Source organism: Strix aluco, chromosome 9 (assembly GCF_031877795.1).
Source record: "Strix aluco isolate bStrAlu1 chromosome 9, bStrAlu1.hap1, whole genome shotgun sequence".
Taxonomy (NCBI): Eukaryota; Metazoa; Chordata; class Aves; order Strigiformes; family Strigidae; genus Strix; species Strix aluco.
Window position 1 is genome coordinate 21,409,020 of NC_133939.1, and position 20,372 is coordinate 21,429,391.

General features: G+C 38.1%; 2 protein-coding genes across 4 annotated transcripts in view; one reads left to right on the plus strand and one right to left on the minus strand.

Annotated features, from left to right (window-relative positions):
• The window catches only part of SENP5 (SUMO specific peptidase 5), a 198,273-nt gene that overhangs the window by 162,635 nt on the left and 15,266 nt on the right, over positions 1–20,372 (minus strand). Inside the window, exons 4-5 of the mRNA XM_074834168.1 lie at positions 5,013–5,092; positions 3,586–3,612 (exon numbers count right to left, since the gene is read on the minus strand). The gene's annotated coding sequence lies outside the window, so the exon portion shown is untranslated. The remainder of the gene's footprint in view (positions 1–3,585; positions 3,613–5,012; positions 5,093–20,372) is intronic.
• Positions 1,488–19,816, plus strand: KNG1 (kininogen 1). Of its 3 annotated transcripts, none has more exons than XM_074834165.1 (11): positions 1,488–2,007; positions 4,913–5,023; positions 6,003–6,087; positions 8,548–8,720; positions 10,444–10,551; positions 13,366–13,447; positions 14,568–14,734; positions 16,182–16,289; positions 17,278–17,367; positions 18,870–19,029; positions 19,378–19,816. In XM_074834165.1, the coding sequence occupies exons 1-11, from the start codon at positions 1,813–1,815 to the stop codon at positions 19,575–19,577; spliced, it is 1,479 nt and encodes a 492-aa protein (XP_074690266.1). In that variant the 5' UTR covers positions 1,488–1,812; the 3' UTR covers positions 19,578–19,816. The 3 variants fall into 3 exon arrangements, with proteins under 3 accessions (XP_074690266.1, XP_074690265.1, XP_074690267.1); XM_074834166.1 differs by having other exon boundaries at positions 1,491–2,007; positions 18,870–19,023; XM_074834164.1 differs by having other exon boundaries at positions 18,870–19,816.

Here is a 20,372-nt window from a genome sequence, read left to right on the forward strand (position 1 = left end):
AGAACACTCAGAGATTAGTAACATGGGCAAAACAGGCTCAACCTGTGGAAATTAGCTTAATTTATTACCAACCAAATCAGAGTAGGATAATGAAAAATAAAACCAAAGCTTAAAAATATCTTCCCTCCACCCCTCCCTTCTTCCTGGGCTTAACTTTACTCCCAATTTCTCTACCTCCTCCCTCAAAGCAGCACAGGGAGAGGGGGAATGGAAGTTGTGGTCAGTTGATCACACGTTTCTGCTGCTCCTTCCTCCACAGGAGAGGACTCCTCACACTCTTCCCCTGCTCCAGCGTGGGGTCCTTCCCACGGAAGACAGTTCTTCATGAACTGTTCAATCTCGGTTCCTTCCACAGGGTGTAGTCCGTCAGGAACAGGCTGCTCCAGTGTGGGTCCCCTGTGGGGTCCCAAGTCCTGCCAGCAAACCTGCTCCAGAGTGGGCTCCTCTCTCCACAGGGCCACAGGTCCTGCCAGGAGCCTGCTCCAGCGTGGGGTTCCCATGGGGTCAGAGCCTCCTTCAGGCACCCACCTGCTGTGGTGTGGGGTCCTCCCTGGGCTGCAGGTGGGTCTCTGCTCCCCTGTGGGCCTCCCTGGGTGCAGGGCACAGCTACCTCACCATGGGCTGCACCACGGGCTGCAGGGGAATCTCTGCTCTGGTCCCTGGAGCACCTCCTCACCCTCCTTCTTCACTGACCTTGGTTCTGCAGAGTTGTTTCTCTCGCATATTCTCACTCCTCTCTCCAGCTGCAGTTGCCGTTGCACAGGGTTTTTTTCCCTCTTCTTAGATATGTTATCACAGAGACACTACCATTGTTGCTGATGCACTCGGTCTTGGCCAGCAGCGGGTCCATCTTGGCTCTATCAGACACTAAGAAAGTTTCTAGCAGCTTCTCACAGAAGCCACCCCTGTAGTCCCCTTGATACCAAAACCTTGCCATGCAAACCCAGTACAGCAAGACATAGCTAGAACACTGGAGCTGAGGCAATCCCAGATTCAGATCAAAGCTATTTGGTGCTCAGCACTGGAGACAAGCACCAGATGTTCTCAGCCAGCTCTAATTCTGGCTCTGTCAGACACAGGCAACAATACTTAATCCCTAGTTCTTGGGTGTCACTTTCCTTATCTGCAATGATAATAAAACATTATGAAGACTGACTAATCCATGGTCCAAAGGCAGTCTGCACATGGCAGCAAAGATGGACACTTCCAATAGTAGCATAAAGGACAAGGCTTATCAATTGTTATTGAAGAGTTACGTGACATTCAATGATATGCACCTGTTCAATGACTTTTTTCCAAACATGCTCTGACTTCTCAGAACTATTGCAGTCTGAACACTAAACAGATCTATAAAATTTACAGGGTTGTCCAGAACCAAAGCTTCATTGCCACTGTGACCTTCTTGGGTGTTTTATTTAAGCTTTCTAAAATTCATTCTCAGCAGCAGTTTAGATGTTAAGAAAAGAAGCCGGAAAGCTACAAACATTCTGTTTTCTCTTTTGCTCAGGGGCCATCCTGCTTAGTCTAAACCTGTCCCCAGCTGCAGCCATTTAGCTTGTTATCTTGATGGCAGGTGGATAACCTTAGTGTCATTCTGGTGACCACACAAAGTTTATCTAGATAAACTCAGAAGTTTATTTGCAGTATAAACAGGGTATGATGAGAACCAACCAACCCCAGCAGCCTGCTCATTTTGTTTACTTAGTTATTGCTCCTGAAAAACAGTAGAGGTGACTAAAACCCTGTCAGGCATTCCTTTTCCATTTGGTTTTTAAAGAGCCTTCTAATTCAGGGGACCTTTTTTGTCCAATTATGAAACCTTTCATTCTATTAGCACTCTGCTGTAGTTTTTTCTCTAGCGCAGCCACCCCTCTTCCATTTGAGTTTTCGGACTGTGATGACCCTGATGTCTTTAAAGCTGTTGACACAGCGCTGAAGAAATACAACGGAGACCAAGCAACCGGTAATCAGTTTGCTCTATACATGGTGATGGAAGCCAAGAGAACTGTAAGTAGACTTTGCAAAAAAAAAAAAAAAAAAAAAAAAAAAAAAGTTGGAATTGTTTATGCACTTTGAATCTGATTATCTCTATCTTGTTCATAAGAGAGCAAGCCTGACAGCAAAGTGTCTTCCAGAAAGGTTTTAAAAAATCGAAGAAATGACTTGCACAGTAAGATGCTCGTTACCATGACAAGCAGGGATGTATATTATGTTCTTATCAATGGGACTATGCATGCTGGTGAATTGCTTATTAATGCAAGGACTAAAGAACAGAAAATTTCTATCGCTAATACAATTTGTCTTACTAGTCCACTCTGTTTTCTCCTTTCTCTGTTGGGAATTCTACCTCTTTCCATCATCAGTAAGGTTTACAGATGAATGGCAAAAACACACTTACTAAAAAACCTGACTATTATCCTGACTTGGGAAGAGCTGGTATCACACACGAAAAAGAATGACCTGATAAAATTTGGCAATACTCTGAATAAATTGTTTGTGAATATATTTGATTGACACTAGTCCTGAGTCACAGATCTATCTAAAAGCACTAGGTGGTATTTTAGTCAAATAGGGTGACAGCTAAAATTACAGAAGAAAAAAAGAATGAAACATGATCCTTTGCCTGGAGTCCTTCTGTACAGTTAATCTAACAAAAGAGTATTTACCTCTGAGAGGCATACAAAGATGATATTACCATAACAATGACAAGCATTACTTTACCGGAAAACAACATTAGCATTTTTTCCTACTGGATTGGATTTTCACATGTAAAACACAAGAAACCCAGTGTCGGAGAGAATATTTTGCACTCCAAAATCACGAGACACTTACCTAGATAGAAAGGGGACATGAACTGCTAAATGCCTTATGGTAAACTACCCACATCTTCTGGCACCTACCCTCTGGTTTTCTTGTTTTCAAACTGTGGAGATTTTAGTATGTAGTGACAAAGACTAAAATCTGGCAAACCCTTTATATAATTAATATTAAACAAATGAATAGTCCCCCTGACTTCACTGAACTACACACATCCTTAACAACAGACAAATGAAAACATCTTTATATCAGAGCTGTAACACCACCTTCCTTTTACTGATGTTCCCAAAGGATAGATATTAGTTTCAGTATTTTATCTTAAACAATGTTCTACTTTTAAGAACATGTATTTGTTGCAATTATTATTCATCTTTCATTCTCTACATATCCATCTTTCCTTTTCTTGAAAAGATCTGAGGTGGAGATCAATAATCACTCTGAATCATTGATCTGACTATGATGTTAAATAAAAAACAGAGAAAAGGAATCTACAATAGAGGTTTCCTCATATTCAATATTCTTTTTCTAAAAAGAGTATAGATTTTACTCCTTGCTAGTCTCACAATGTTGAATGCATTAATTAAATAGCTGGTTATTACATATTCATGTACATTCATTATTGATAAGGTAATAAAACATAAAAGCTGACTGGTGAAAGACTGAACATGACCCAGTTAAAGGCATAGCTGTTCATAATAATAATGAAATAAACCAACAACAAATAACGTACAGAAACAATGTCTTTTCTCACATATTTTGTTTACTCACTGAGCTGATCTATTGCAGATTAGAATCCTGTAACAGAGAACAGAATTTGGCTCTTTTTAAAACCACATCCCAGACAGTATAATCTGATGCAGCTCCATAAATGTCAATTTACACCTGCTGAGGATTAAGTCCATTGTAGTTTTAGAGACCCTTTCATCCTGTTTTACAACCTGCAACCATTATATCAGGTACCTCTACACCTCTTTGTAGTTGTAGCAATACACAACAGGAATTGAGAGAATACAGAACGTAACTCTGTGTCCACACCAGCATAAATCCAGTATCTTCCACCTGTGTCAGCTCGGCTTCACTTTCGTGGTACCACTAAGGCAAGAATTATCATTTAATTCTTCCAGCAGTATTATTTGAGGATAACCAGTGTCAAACTACAGCAACTGCCTGTTTTTGTATTTGAAAAGCCACATTGGCAGAACATTTTTAGTGGCTGTAAAAGATTAGTAACTTCTGGCTTTATATCTCCTCTAAAGGATGAGTCCCAGACCTTGCAGTGTGCTAATGCTACCTGTAGGCACAGGCTCACTATTCAGTTTATGGCAAGGAGAAAATGCCCCCTACTGATTTACTAATGTCAGAAACACTTCCACTGGCCAGGCCAAACTTTGCTTAATACTTTGTATTTCATCTTATGGGATTCCTGAGGCTACCCTCGTGAGCAGCTCAGCCTTTAATGCCTACAGGAAAACTGCAGGCAGTGCCAAAGGCTGGCTCCAGAGCATATGCCCTCCTCGCCCCTTTCCCCTGAGTAGGCCGGGCAGCTTAAGTACCCTGTTACCATAGAGTAAAGGCAGTTTGGGCACTGCCAGGCTGCCTGAGGGCTGCTGGCTGCTGTTCCTGGGCTGCCTGTAGAGTTGTACAGAAGGAAAGTAGACAGATCTGGGAGGAGGCCAAGAGTGAGAGTGAGGGAGTCAGACAGGAGCACAGTCCAAGCTGGTAATTATGCTAACTATCCAAGCAGCAACCCAGATTTGCTTATTTGGAGTACATCTGAATATGAGCATAAAACCTAACCACTTCTTTCTGGTTTTAAAGCCCTTGGTACAACAAGTTAAAATGAAGGTAGTTGAGCATACCGTATATATTGTATCAACATATTGTAATTGTAGGTAAGGGCTCAACAGTATAATTAGGTAAGTTAATTATTGAACTATGAAGATTTGGGAGACCTTGCATGGAGACCAGCAGCTAATCTGAAACCGTACTATAAAATACAAGGTAACCAATGGATAGTATTTACCTTTTGAGGCTCTTATCTTTTCACTTGATTTATTACTATGCAAATGATGAAATGCATATTGTTTTTATCCAGGCAGGTCCTAACACACAATTCTATGTGAAATATCGAATACAAGAAACCACTTGTGCCACTGAGGAAAACAAACTCTGGCAAGACTGTGATTACAAAGTACCTGCAGAGGCTGTAAGTATCTGTCCTCTTTAGAAGGTCTCTGTACAGCAGCATCAGCATAACGACCAGGACTGCAGTTGCCTGGGGAAAAATACAGTAGAGAATTGAACTTTTTTAGCTGTGTTGCTTTTGAGAGCTTATAGGACTAAAGTACGGTACAGAAATGTTTGCAACTCTAAAGTTAACCATTATATTCATGAGTTTACCATTATAATTCTGAATATGTGCAGAAGGGAACATTTCAGCCCTTCAAGATGAAGGTTCACAATAAATTCAACAGAAGATACATGCACTGTGGGAGTGTGAGGGCTGTAAAACTTTCTATTAATTATGTATAATGGAAACTTGCATAACCACATTGACTTCAGATCTGCACCAACAAAAATACTGACATGGAAGCCACTATGGCAGGAAAAATTACCAGAGGGCTTTTAGCAGTGCAAAGCATGTCTGGCTCATGCTACTAGAGAGCACCTAGAGAAGGTACGATTGGGGCACACATAGCGTTCAGGAACGCTGCACATTTCCAGTGGAAGTCACTGTTATTTCACACAGTACACAGTGCAAAGAAAGGGATGATGGCGATAGTATCATCTGAATAAATGATTCAAATGAAATGCCATGGTCATTGCTGCATATCTTGTACTAGCAGAGAGGAAGGTAGGTAAATACACAATTTATACAGACTTTATGAGGATATGTTTATTTTCATTATTCTGACTGTAAACAGTTAGTTAATACACATCAATCATGATACAAAGCAATCTTTCAAATTATCTACTCAGTTCATTCCCTGCTCTCCTCACAATCAACAAACCCGTTCCTTTTCCAGTAACAAAACAGCAAATTGGACATTACTACAAATGTACATATGAACTTGTTCCCCAAACTCAATTTGCAACTGTCAACTTTGTTCAATATCTAAAATAATATATAGCACTGTATTTTTCTTTAGCAAATTTAAGACAAATGTTGTCATATGTTTTTGCAGAAAACAGGAGAATGCACAGCTCGAGTTCACTTGAATAATGATGAAAAAACAAGTAATGTTTCACAAGATTGCAGAATTTTTCCAGGTATGTAACTGTTTGGGGCAGCATTCAACAAGTACATCAATAAATATGAATGGGAAAAATATAATGCTGAGACTGTTGGGTAACTTTAAAGGTAGGAGTTCCTTATCATTCTATTCAGACAATTATAAATGATCTTCCATAAGCAACTACATGTTAAAGATAAAATTTCACTTTGCTGTTATATAGGTTAAGTCAGTGAAGCACTGGCAGTTTCTATCTAGGGTAATGAAAACTGGCACATGCATGTGTAGTAAGTTTCTTCAAACACTGGAATTATACCAAGTTAAAATGAATTTGCTTAAGACCATAAGCATATGAGTAACTTAGAGACTAGATACAACTTGTCACATTTTAATTTTCTGTCCTTACTTATATAAGTATGAAATTGTGACATAAATTATTAGGAAAAAACCTTTTATGACAAAATTGTACCTTAATTTTCTCCAAACTAAAAATGACTAAATACTTGTAAATACTTTAACAAGTAATTTACCCCCAACCAAAGAACAAAAAAGTTTCAATTACAAAATAAAAATCTAGCAGTGATGTAATTATGTAAGAGAGACTCTGATATCTTTTAGACCTTAACAATAAGCAGTACTATATTTCTTCCCTATAAGACATTCATATATGACACATTCTGTTCACATAGTAATTTCTTTTATTAGAAAGAAATCACATTGTTTTAAAGCTTTGTAACTGAGATTTCTATATGCCTATGCCTAGTGCTCATGTACAACACATCCAAGCTAGTTTTAAAATATCCATCCAACTGGTGGTGGGAAGCTAAATGCTTCTGTGGTTAATATGCATTTACCACAATTTCTGAGATGTTTGGCAGCTTATCTTTGTTTTTTGTTCCTAGCTATCTTGTTTAAAGCTTAAATGGCTGTACCTACAGCCAGTGTCCTCCTAGGAACTGCAGTACACACAAACTCCATGTTGTGCTACTGAACAAACACCGTTTACTTTAGACACATTTGTAGGGCAATGGTGACATCTAGTTGCCAGTAAAAGATGTGTGAATCCCACAGAGAATGCATGGGAAATCTGCATTTGAATCTTTGCTTAGAAAGCTAAAGAAACATACATAAATTAAATGAATCATCTATTCAGCTTAAGAAGCTCATCTCTTCTTAACAAGTTATAGCAACTCTGAAAAAAGAATACACATTAGTTCAGCACTTATGAAAATGCTGAGACCATAGATGGTTTAGAACTGGGTGTACTGTTGTTTTATTATCTCCTTCATGATTACTCCCTGAAAACATGGTCACATTTTTCTGTAACATGTATATATTTGTCATTACTGAGTCAAAATAAGTGATGCTAGAAATACAAAGGTCCAGACTTTGTTCAAGTATCCCTTGGAGAGCTAAGACTAAATAGTATTGCTTACACTGAGATATTAAAAATGTATAGAGGAGCCAAATCAAATCCAAAGGATTCAAACAGAAAGAGAGAAACAACAGACCCGAACTGGTGAGGGGTTTCCCCAACATGTTAGGTACCACACTGCTCAGCCTTCTTGGTGGAACAGTTTGATCATACTGACCCTGGACTGGTTTCCTGGCTGGTGCAAGGTGACATAACTCCATTAAAGCCAGTTTATGCCAGCTGAGGATCAGGCACACAAATTTTACTTCAATTCCACAGAGACCACATATTGTCCCACTTTCATTCTCAAGCTCGCTGAATCATGAAATTAATTTATGTACTGAACTATAAAATTAATTTATGAAAATCCAATCCATGATTACTAGAAGGGGAAGAGAGTTAATAGGATTAGTAGTAGGAAACAGAAGTTTGAGCGTCTCCGTCAAGCTTGTCTGTCCACAGCCAATCCAGTTGGTTAAGCCTGAAGGTAACACCGAGTGGTAACTGGCAGCCACCGTGAGTAGCAGGGGGAGTTCAAACAACACAGCAGTAGAATAGTTCAACTACAGTCCCTAAGGAGCTCAGAGTCAGAGCAGTTCACATGGATGAGCCAAAACGTCCTGCCAAAGTCCCCATCCTGAAAAATGGTGAGGACAGTAAGCAGCTGCACACAGTGGGTGAGCTTTGAAGAATCTGAAGAACATCTCCTTAGTTGTAGCTGGTTCTTCCCTGACTGTATGAGAGGTGACCCTTCTTTAATGGTGTCAAAACTACATGCAAGGTTTTTCAGAGATTCAATGACTCCTGAACTCAGTTGCTCCTCTGAATGAAGCTTGCTGCTGAAATCCTGGATCCTCATATCACAGATGGCCCCTACCACCACAAACCAAAGCATGTTTCTAAATACAGTGAATGTCTTTGCAGGCCCTGAAACGAAAATGTGGGTTTTGCTGATCGCTCCAACTAAAAGCAGGAAAGGTTCTTGCTCATTGAACCTTTTCTCTCATTCCCAGATAGGGAAAAATTAAAACCTGAGGCTGTTTTACATGAAGTCCTATATTTTTTTTTTTGTTTCTCTTCCAGCTGCACCAAAGGTACCACTTGCTGAGGCTCCATGTCTTGGATGTTTTCATCCTATATCAACTGACACTTCAGAAGTGTCAGAAATTCTGAAACAAGCCATTGAAAAGTTTAACAGGCACAGTGCTGAACCTGCCCTTTTTAAGCTTGTGGAAATAAAAGAAGCTAAAAGACAGGTTTGTGTATGATTTTTCTCTAAATCTTACAGAAAAAAACCCCAAACCAGGTACCTTGGTTGTTTTATGTAGACATTTCTGATTTTAAGGTGGTTTATATTTCATAATAAAAGCATAGAGAATACATCTACAATGTAGACCCTGTAAATAATTCTCTTAATTTATAAGGAATCATAAACAGTTACCTACTGGATTTTCAGAGCTGTCAACTTTACAAACTGATAGCAAACATATTTTTCTTTATCTGCAGTTGCATCTAACCAGTGTTTAGCAGCAGTTTGTTTGCATTCAGTGCTGACAAGGCAACTTGTGTCATCTCAGATGCACTTGGGTATTCTACTTGGCCTCTCCCTGAAGCTCCAGCAGGAGCAGATCTCTCCTAGGTTCTGTGCCAAAACTGCCAGCCTGCACAGATGTCTTGTATACTCTACAGCCTCTCAAACAGCAGCAGGCAGCTATGTTTTTGCAATGCAATAGGACCCATATGTCAGCAGCTGTTATACACTATAGGACGGGTAAACCCCATATAGGAAAAAAGGTTACGAAAAACAAAAAGCCAGCATGCCACTTGCTGAAAGATTTCTGCATGCAGGAATACCTGCTTTGCAAGAAATGACAGCTCAGATCACAGAAATTTTATGTCATATGGTATTCCATGCAACAATTATTTCCCTGTGAAAGGCTCTCCTATGAATTGGTGTGATGTTGCTAGAAAGTAAAGATTCTTATTTGGTTTTTAACTAGTACATAACCCCACACCAAATATAAATACAATTTTCTTTGAATGTGTATGTATTTACTTAGCCAAAAAGCATCTTCTGGTGTCATGTCAGTTTGACCCATGATTTAATTCAGACTGTCCTTTTTCTATTTACTGATGGCAATGATCCTCTTAACTGAAAGACAAGCTTACACAACGTTTAAGCCACATGACAAAACGTCGCAGACAGACTGCAATTCAGCAGCTGGAAAGAGAACCATCATGTCACTTCTGGACAACAAAGACTGATCAGAGCCCTCCATCTTAATTGATCTGGGATGAAAAGTTCCTATATTTGATTCTTATTTCCCCTTTTTAATCCAATGTTACCTGACCCAATACTGTGCCATGCAGAGATTTCATGGGTGAGAAGCAGTAGGCACACTGAGGAAAACTGAACTGCTTCCTGGAGAGAAAGTGAAAAAAAGGGTCACAAATCTGGACAAAACAGCAGGCGAGGAAGGTAAAGCCCAAGACAGTCACAATTATAGGTAGATGATAAATACAGGATCCTCAATAACAAATGATGCCAGCAGTATAAAGTTACATTATTCAGATACGGTTTTACTATGTCCTAAGCTCACGAACATAGGACTTGCCAAGCTGTATTAGTGTAGTCATCTATCTAGACCAGCTTTCTGCCACTGGGAGTAATAAGTAACAGATACTTTGGAGGAAACTGCAAGAAACAAAGTCTTATGAGGCTGCAGGCTTGCCAGGAGAAGTGGAATCCAAATACAAAGTGCACTTCTAATATATGCATGACTTTTAGTTTACTTTTTGTATCACAAGGACAAGACTTTTTTTGTTGTCCATGAATACTCTATGGCTCAATGACTGCAAAGTGATTTGATGGATGGAAGGCACTAGAATAGTTTTGCTTTCTTTGCTAATCACATTTAATAGATTAATTTCCAACTTTGTATTGTTTTACATAATGCGTCTCCTAAACATCTGTTCCAGGTGGTAGCTGGATGGAATTACATAATTAAATACGAAATTGAGGAGACTAATTGCTCCAAAGACCAATTTCAAGATTTAACTCCAGAGTGCAAACCCACTTCTAGAGGTGTAAGTAATCTTCAAAATCTGTTTACCAAGAAAATATCATATTAACAAATATTCATTGAGATCTGACTCAAGAAAATATTTATAGTCTTGTTTCACTTTGAACGAAGTTTAAATCTAGGCTTATAGATAACTGTCTATTTATGCAATTAGAACATCCATGTCTTCTCCTGAATCAGTGACTAAGACAACCACTGAAATGTTTACAGATTACTCTACAGAATCTAAACAGTCTCACGCAAATAATAAATCCCTTGAGAAGTTCCTATCCATATATTCGAGTTATTCAGGTTCAACCCAAAAAGAGATAATCAAAATTAGCACCATTTTTCCAGCTTAAGACATATTTTCTAAGAAAAGTAAGTAGCTGAACTAGTACTTAACCTCTACCACAGTCCAAATAAGAGAGCTTCAAAAGAAGTTTATTAACAAACATACATACTCTAGCTAAACAGTGATGCAAAACCAGGTACTTCCTCAACTTCTCTGACCTGTAACAGAATTAACTGTACTAAAAATAGAGGGTTTGTGGCTGTGTACTCCCCTCCACCCCTTTCTTCTTAAAGCAACAGCCACCAGTGGTGGTCATGATGGCTGCACCTGGTTTAAGTTGGACTCTAGGGAGACAGATGACACAATAGATAAGGGCTATAAATCTTGCTCAACAGCTGAGGGCTAGTTGAGCATGCGGCAACCAAAATATGTCTGGTATGCAAATATGACTATAAGTCAATCACCTTACTCTATAAATAGTGGGTAGCCCCAGGTCCCATTGTGCTCTCCTGCATGGCAGCGGGCTGCATGCCAGGATCTCCCCTTGAGTAGGGACACCTCTTAAGGTTACTCCTCAAGGTTGAGAGAATCCTTATCACATCAGATACTTGGTAAGTGAATTGGGAATAAGCATGATGTAACTTTGAAATCTTAGCTAAGTGATATAAAAGATTGAGTGCGCACACATAATCCTTTAGACATAAACTGTTGACCAAGTCTGGGACTAGGATTGGATCCAGCCACACCTAGACTCCTCTCTGAAAAGGAGTTTAGAAAGCAAGGGTGTCCATTCTGAACCTCGTGACTCAATGGGAGGGTCTCCCTGACAGTTTTGTCTGACCCTGTCCTCTATGCAGTGAAAATCAAGCATACCTTGCCATCAAGTCTTGTTAAACCACTGTTGCATTTACTATCAAACTTTGTTTCTCTTCCATACTCATGTATGTAAACATGTAAACATACTGCTGCTCTCTCCTATGAGCGAAGTGCACCACTCCATCCGCAACAGGGTCACCCTCTCAACCAAGCTCCCTGAACCAGCTCATCAGAGGGTCAGACAAATGCTTCTGCAAATACAAGGTAGAGGGCAGGAACACAGAATCATAATGAACAGTGGTGGTAAATGGGAGGGGAGGAACCACAGGAGTCCTGACTCGCGTCTGTTTCAGCTGTTGTGGAAGCATACTGTTGAGTGTGACATTCAAGAGCCTCTCCTGTTCAAAAATTACTGCTTGGATGTCTCAAGAATGTTTCAGAAGCATTGATCAAAAAAGGAAAGAATGACAACACTGTGGTAAATAATAGGAGAGTGAGAATCAGACTAGCTGAAGCAAATCTCTCCATTACCTAGGCTTGCTCTTAAACCTTAAGCTCATTCACATACTACTTTGATCATTCAGGGTTTGCGGGATTGGATCTTTATTACTTATCCTCCAAACTGTTAAGCAGCCTTGCTAATAAATCATTGACAGGTATTAGTAAATATGATATTCCAAAAATATGCTATACCTTGGAATGACTGGAAGTTCCATGGAAGTTGTTTAATACCTTTATTCAGCTCTGTACTACTCATTCTGAAACAGGAAGACTAGAATTGCACCCTGTATTCAACATGCACATGAACCACAGAGCTATAGTGGGGCATAATGTCATTCTCCCTAACCTGGATAATAAGCCTTGACATTTTTTTTAATTACTTTTTCTAAACAACTACTAAACAGATTTTTTTATGGATGACATTTTCAAGTATCTGTCACAGCCCTAAGACTTTGAATTGTTACAGTCATCGTCTTCTACAGTTGATTAGTTTCCTTTGGAGTCTTTGATAAGGGACTTCACTGAAACCATTTTGAAAATCTATGTATACTTGATCAACAGGTCTCTTTACCCACTTTTGTTGATGCTTTTGAAGAACTTTGACAAATCTGCAAAATATGACTACTGTTCACAACAAAACCCAGTTCTCTCCTTGATGTATTCATACCCCCTAGTTCTTTCCTTATTACCATTTCTAATCACTTGAATGGTACAGACATCAGTTTTATAGGTCTATAACCTTTTTAAAACAGAACAGGATCAACATCTGCTTTCTTCCAGTCCTAAGATATCAAAGCAATTTTAAGCTAGTCATCTACTACAGTTCCTTTAGAACACCTGAGTAAATCCAAGAAACTCCATAATGTTTGATTGAATTGCATAATCTTCTTTTTCGTCTTTACAGTTTGAGACAGAAATTCCAGTGAGTCCTCCATAAAACAGGACTCCGGCTTGTAAACCTCCCCATTTCCTTCTGTAATGAATACATACAAATAGTTCATTTAGCTTCTCTTTTATGGTTTTATTTTCTCAGAGTGGTCCTTTTGAACATTGATCATTTGTTGGCTCTGCAGACTGTCAGGCTTCTTGCTCCCCGTATATTAAAGGAAGGAAGGAATTATTAGTAGCATGCTTGACTTATTCTGTTAGCAGGAAGGTATTAGGATGTGAGCTTGTTCATTATTTCTAAATAATGAGGAGCTCTTTTGGTTTTTTTTTTTATTCCAGCGTGTAGGTAAATGTGATGCCAAAGCATATGAAAATCTTCAGGCACAGATCATAGATATTGCAAGCCAATGCAAGTTTCCAGGTATGTCATAGGCATTATCAATTTTAAAAGTTCTGCAATTTTCTGGTTTTTACAATTGTAAAAAAAAAAAAAAAAAAAAAAAAAGAGACAAAATAAAAATGCAAGGGATGAAAATGGATAATAAGAAGAGAAAGCATGGCCTCTTAATGAAATATTACCGCAGATTCTTTTAACTTCCTACAAGTTTTTTATATGCAGCCAAAAGTTACATTTTATCATTTGTATACTGCCCTGTTTCTAGGACATGGAGCTGGTTGCTGACTCTCATTTGGAGACTAAAAGATACAAACTCAAAGAGTGTAACAGTCCTACAAAAATTAATTATTTTTCCACCACAATGACAAGCAAGTTAATATCACGTTGTTTAAATAAGTGGCTGCTTCTAACTTTCCAAAGGGCTCCAGTGTATTCTTTTGAAAGGCAAAGGAGCTGAGGACTTTAAGATTTTGTCCAAAATTGGTAATTCACCTATTGATACTATCACTGTTTATTTCATATTGCATGGTTATATTTACGTTTGATATGTTAGAGGCTTCTTTTTCCCCCTACTAAATAAATTACTTGGAATTTATAAGTTCATTATAGTCAAACTCCTGAATCATTTTCTTATTGTTACTTTTTCCTCCAGCCATCTATTTGCACAGTTTATCACAGCTACAGAGCTTTAGAACAGGGAGTACAGTACTACTCCATGTAGTATATGCTGCATTCTCACCCATTCAAACTTGTTTTTCTTCAAGAAATTATAATGATATTCTTCAACACACTCATTCATTGCCAATAACACGCATTTCTTATTTCACCTGATTCAGGTCCTTCCATAGGTGTAGATGTTCCCTCTCTTTATTTGCTAGCTACCCGCAATTGGTACACACAGTTTTTGTTTCTATGGGAAAACTGTCAAGTGTCCAATGTGACACCATGTGCTGATCCAGTACTCTTTTAAATAATCAAGATATAATGCTGTTCATATAAAACTCAAAGATATTTTGGTTTCATTTGATAGACCCAAATACGAAGTGTTCGAGAAGGCAGGGGTTTATAACTAATTGTTTTTCCCAGCCTTTATCTACATTGAACCTTTTGCTCCTTATATCTGAAATCTGTTCGTTTCTTTCAGTTGAAGACACAGTAATTCCTGGCATTTATGCTGGTTGTCCAAAGACTATCCCAAAAGACAGTCCAGAACTGAAGGAACTACTGAAGGTTTCTATGGAAAAGTATAATTCGGACAGCAATGATGAATTCTACTATAAAGGTGGAGAAATAGAAGCAGCGACAGTTCAGGTTGGGATACACACACCGCAGAAATGAGGAACAGACATGGCAGTGTTATTGATCTGAGCTGAATGTTAACTTAGGTTGTATTTAGATTTGAAATAATGTTTTTCTCTAAGTGTTGATACATGTGGTAACTGAAATATCCATGCATTTTTTCTTGCAAAATTTTATTCATCTTGTTTTGCATTCAGAAGTTATTTTAAAATCTCCCATCTCTTGATTTTTTTAATTTTTCTTAAAATAACATGTATTTAAAAGCATGGGGAAAAGGTTGACTTAGGGTATCTGATTTCTGTGTATCTACCCCACAGTTTACCAGTCTAACAGACTTTTAAACTAGAAAAGTAGAAACTACCCACTTGATCCACCACCTCGATACTCTGTATGTTATTTTAAGCAACTGTCCACCATACAGTAGCTATAAGCTCCAAGAAATGGGGCTTTTCAATTTCCCTTAGATATGTTAATTTATATACTGATTCTGCTGCTAATAATACTCCAGCTAGATTCACAAGAGAACATCTGTGCATGACTTAAGATATACAGATAAATACAACTGAGTAAAGAAGAACAAGGAATCAAGAGGATAATATTGGTCAGCAATTGCCTTGTTTACTGTCCCAACATATCGAAACAGAGGTTTAGGACAGAACTGAAAATAAGGCAGTGGAGTAGTTCAGAAAATACTTTGTCAACAACAAGTCCTGGACATGAGGGGTACCACTGGAGAAGCACTAAAAGCACACTGGAGTTTTTCTGAATAGCTCATATTATCTTACTAATAATATCTGTGCTTTTTCTTCATTTAAACCTTTTTTCTTCTTTCAAACTTTTTTCTTCTTTCTCACTTTTCATATCATGATTGATATTAGCAGGCATACATTTTTAAAATAGACTTAAAATAGACAGAATTTCATGTTTTGCCTGCTGTCTCTGAAGCAAGATATATTATCTTGGGCTCTGTAAAACATACTAAGAGAACTTGTACCAGGCACATTCCTGAACCCAGGCAGTTTCTCTCCTTAATGCATTTGGCAAATATGTTCATTTTTAACTGAGCCTGTTCATCACACACTTCATTTTACTCACATTCCACTTTTCTTACATCATATTTGGCTCTCCACAGTGGTGTCTCTAATGATTTCATTTGTTATTAATGAAATTACTACAGGCATCCAATAAAACAAAGCCAAAACTGTGGCCCTGATATTATTCTGACCTTTCTGTTTCCTTCAATTTCAATGCTGGAATTTTTGCAAATGGGAACTGGAGTAAATAAGTATGTTGATTAGAAGCAGATAGGTTTGCTGCCAAATATTTAATATTGTTCCTAGCATATGTTGTCCCAGTGGTCAGGACTTGTAGAATATAAGTAGTTCAAGCTTGTAGAAAAACATGAACACTTTTCAGTAAAATGCCTTTATCATGGAAAGCCTTCTTGCTAATTTTTCAGGCGGTTGCAGGACAAAAATACCATTTAATATTTGCAGTCCAGAAGACAAACTGCTCAAAGAAAGAGTTCGAAAAACTTCATGAAGACTGTGAAGCCATGCCAGACAGTGTAAGTCACAATGATGTTGCCAACTGTAATGTTCCTAACAGACAAATTAATTTGCACCAGAAATTGTAAACACTTAAGTGAAATCACATCCTGAGTTCTGCTACCTCTTTCAGAAAATTTTTGTTTCAATAAGGACACCTTTCACTGTTTATAACCCAAGACAGTAACAATGGCAGTAAAACATGAAGCTTAAAGTGAGTCACTCCAACTGCAGGATCAGTGCTCACCGCAAAGCAAAAGGAACTTTCTTTTGATGATAATGAATCAAAGAAAGGAGGGGAGGAGGCTGCTGCAAAATGAAATAGCTGCAGTACTCCTTACTCTGTGGATTTGCAGCTAAGGAAAACATGAGATTGGAGTGTTATTGGCATTCAAAGGAGTGATGTTTCTGGAGTGCATGCTGCTGATACTGGGAAAATGTGTTCCAGCCACTGGAAAGTAATGCTGATAGGGCCAGAACCACTGGCAAGGGAGTTGGTTGGGAAAGAGAGGTTTTATTTCTCCTCTCTTTTCCCACCATAGTGGGAATAGTTACTTACTGAATAGTGCTTACCTGTGAGATTTTAAAACCAGCAGGCACTAAATAGAAAAAAAAATGCCTTTCTCTCTATCTCAATTTCCCAATTTTTAGTAGGAGAAATATCATCGACAAACAATATTTCTTAGGAATATCATGAAGATTAAACAGTCAGTACTCCAAAAGTGCAGGAGATGAAAAATACAATTTTTCAAGACTGCATCTCCAATCCAAAGTCAGATTGAAGTGTTCACACAGGCATACTATAACCTCAAAAAGCTAAGCAGAGATGTGTCCCGATACAGAAGTCTTCATCACTAAGATGGATTTCATAGATATTTGGGTAAAATTCCAAGTATATTTGTATTTTAAAGTATTAATAAAAAAAATTTTCTTTTTTCAAGCACAACTCTCTTACTTTGTGTCTAATGTTTTGTGGCCTTAATGTGTTGATTTTTGTTTTGTCAACAGGTACCATGGCCATGCGAAGCACAAATTCACGTGATCGCAGGGGAGGATAAAATCTCTTCCCAGGTTAACTGCTCTAAAGAACGGTCATCGGTATGATTCCTCCTCATTACCCATCATCATAAGTAGAGTACAGAACAAAGGCAGTCATTAAATTCTTTATCCATTCCAAATTATCCCATATTTTGTACCAAAACTAAAGGAACTCATAGTTCTTTTAACAACCTCAGCAATGACACACTGCTCCCTCTGACCTCAGCAACTTGTTACATCGAAGTTGGTTTCACCACAAGGTGAGACTGGCCAAGACAGGGATGACACAAATGCAAGAGTAACAGGACAGAGAGAACATGCTGCCTATTGACTACTCTTTATCAGTTGTTATCAGTTCAGCTCTGAAGTATCAAGCCCCATCAGCTCCTTTGAATTACTATTCATACTGGGTTTAAAAATTGAGACAAAAATATATTTGGCAACACAATAACTATACCCCATGGATTTCAAAAGCATCTGTGAATCTTTTCATATTTGTAGAGGAGCAGATCTCCTGCCACGAGTTGTCAGTCTCTGCAGAAAGATCCTTCAGTTTCCCTTCTGCCCAGCTCCACAACTAACTACCTCTGAACATGGGTCAGTTTGAAAATTTCAGAATGGAACATAAATCTTTTTTATTATCAGAATTTTTTTAGTTCTGATGATTGCAGGTTTTTTAATAGTGAGATTGGTTAACTTGCATTCATAATCAATAACTTCACAGTGCTCAGCACCTGCATAACTACCTATTCATTCATTATGTATCAACTAATAAATGTCTCTCCTCTTTGTTTTCACTACAATACTATATCCACATCAACTTTCAAATTTAGCTCCACCCCAAACAACTCTGATTTGCAGCTAGATAATGATCAGACACTTTAGTGGACAGAAACGAAATCCATGTTGGATAGTGACTGTACACCATGCGTTCAGTCTTTATTTTCCAGTTGAACAGTGATGGGGAAATGGAGATTACTCAATAACAACTGAATGTTTCATATTATCAGCTTTAACCTATATGTGCTATTTCTAAGCAATCTTATGAAATGCGTATTTCAAATCTAGAAACAAAAAATTGAATAGTTACATTTCATATAACAAAACAACCCGGATCTTTTGTATATTCTGGTATTGAGACTACCCAGAGATGTGTTAACCTTTAGCATAAACTGGTTTTATACATCAGAGTGTTATACTCTAACAAGCGCAGGGACATTTAGTCTTAGAAATCAACTGTATTGTTCATAAATTAAAACCAGTACATGTCTTCCTCTCCATAGTATCATTCCCATGTCAAACTGGCAGAATTTCAGTGATATATGAATTGTTCTTTTACCATATAACTGCTAAAATACTCTGGAGTTATCTGGGGCAATGTTTATGTTTCCATGCCTACCATAGATAGAAAAGATAATTATTTGGTTTACTTTAAAAATCTGAGAACATATTTTTGCTATATAACTTATGTACTGCAACAAGCCAACTTCTGAATTTCCCAAATCTGAAGCTATTGTTCTTGTTCATGTAACAAATACGACTATTATTGCAATGTTTTTTAGACCGTACTTCTAAGAAGGCCTCCTGGATTCACACCTTTCCGAAGCTTTGCTACACAAGAGGAGCCAAATGAAATTTCATGCTCCAATATAAATGAAGAAGAAAGGCAAAAACCTGACAAAGAAATGAGAAAAGATGGTGGACAGGAACCAGAAGGTGAAGGTGAACCTGAGCTTAAATACAGGCATAAACATGGGCAAAAACACAGGCATGAATATAAAAAGGATCATGAGTCTGACAAAAGGCATAGTCATGAAATTGGTTGTGGGCACAGGACTAGCCATGGGTGTGGGCATAAAAAACACAGTAAACATGGTAAACATAAACATCCAAATCCCAAATCTTCTGAGGAGTCCAATGAAAGGGGTTTTAATCAAAACGAAACCCTCCCATCATCCAGTGCTGAAACAGCACCAGAGCTAGTTAATCCTGGGGTTGCAAGAAAGGAAACCAGTACACCTGCAGAATCACTAATTCTTCCTGACACTTCTTTATTTAATGGGTTGCCAGATCGCCCAGAATCTCCTCTCCCCAGATGTCCTGGAAAACCATGGAAACAAATTATGGACCTTCCAGCTCCTTCTAGCTTTACCAGAGAATTCAGAAATGAGGATCTCTTGCCTTCTGCCACAGAAGACATCAATCCAGCAACAGAAAATTCAACACCTCCCCAAAACAAAGACCTTGATCTCTCAGATGCTTTACTATAATTCAAACATTGTAGGATCCTTTTCAGAAATTATACACAGAAAAATAAGAAAAATACTGCCTTTTGAAATGTATAAAATGTGAAGAGGTACAAGCTCCTATTCTGTTAACTAAGATATTCAAGTAGGTCACCAGCACTTCTGGGGACCTAAGACCATATGGCGATAGTCTGTATTTGCACATATTTGCAAAGATGTAAATCAGGCAATGGCACCAACGATTCAGAACCTGTCTAGTAAAGGGACCAGGCAAGTCAATAGCCTTCTGCTGCAGAAGTTAAAATTGTATCTTATTTGCCTCAAGTTGCTATAAGCACAAAGTGAATCACTGCATCATATCTCACTGAATATGTTTAAAGCAATGGTACAAAGAATGTCACAGATTACATGAAGAATCTCAACCAAATATGGGTAAGACAAAAGCAAGCCAATAGAGAGCAAGGATGCCTTTCTTAGATACCTGAAATAATATTTCTCTAATCTACTGGAGTGAATCTTTTAATGAACAAAATAAAGGAATATGTTTTACCTGTCAATTTCTTTAAACAAATTAATATTACCACCAGTCTATCATAGCAGGTTGTTCTGCTGAGTAAGATAACAGGGACAGCCGAACAAATCCCAAATAAAGCAGCTTTGTTATTCCCTATGGGTATTATGTTAACATATGCCATAGTATGACTGACAGATATTCATGTGGCAGAGGTGCACAAATATTACAGATCAGATGACAAAATTGCAAACACTTGAGTTACCTAAAATTTGTCTGCCTTCTTCCATTATTAGGTTGTGCATACT

What these genes read in the sequence shown, in the direction of transcription:
- KNG1 (XM_074834164.1), top strand. Translation starts at nt 1,813, where the DNA reads ATGAAACCTTTCATTCTATTAGCACTCTGCTGTAGTTTTTTCTCTAGC. An exon ending in ACAAAGTACCTGCAGAGGCT is followed by an intron (nt 5,024 to 6,002) that starts GTAAGTATCTGT and finishes ATGTTTTTGCAG; the next exon opens with AAAACAGGAGAATGCACAGC. An exon ending in GCAAACCCACTTCTAGAGGT is followed by an intron (nt 10,552 to 13,365) that starts GTAAGTAATCTT and finishes TTTTTATTCCAG; the next exon opens with CGTGTAGGTAAATGTGATGC.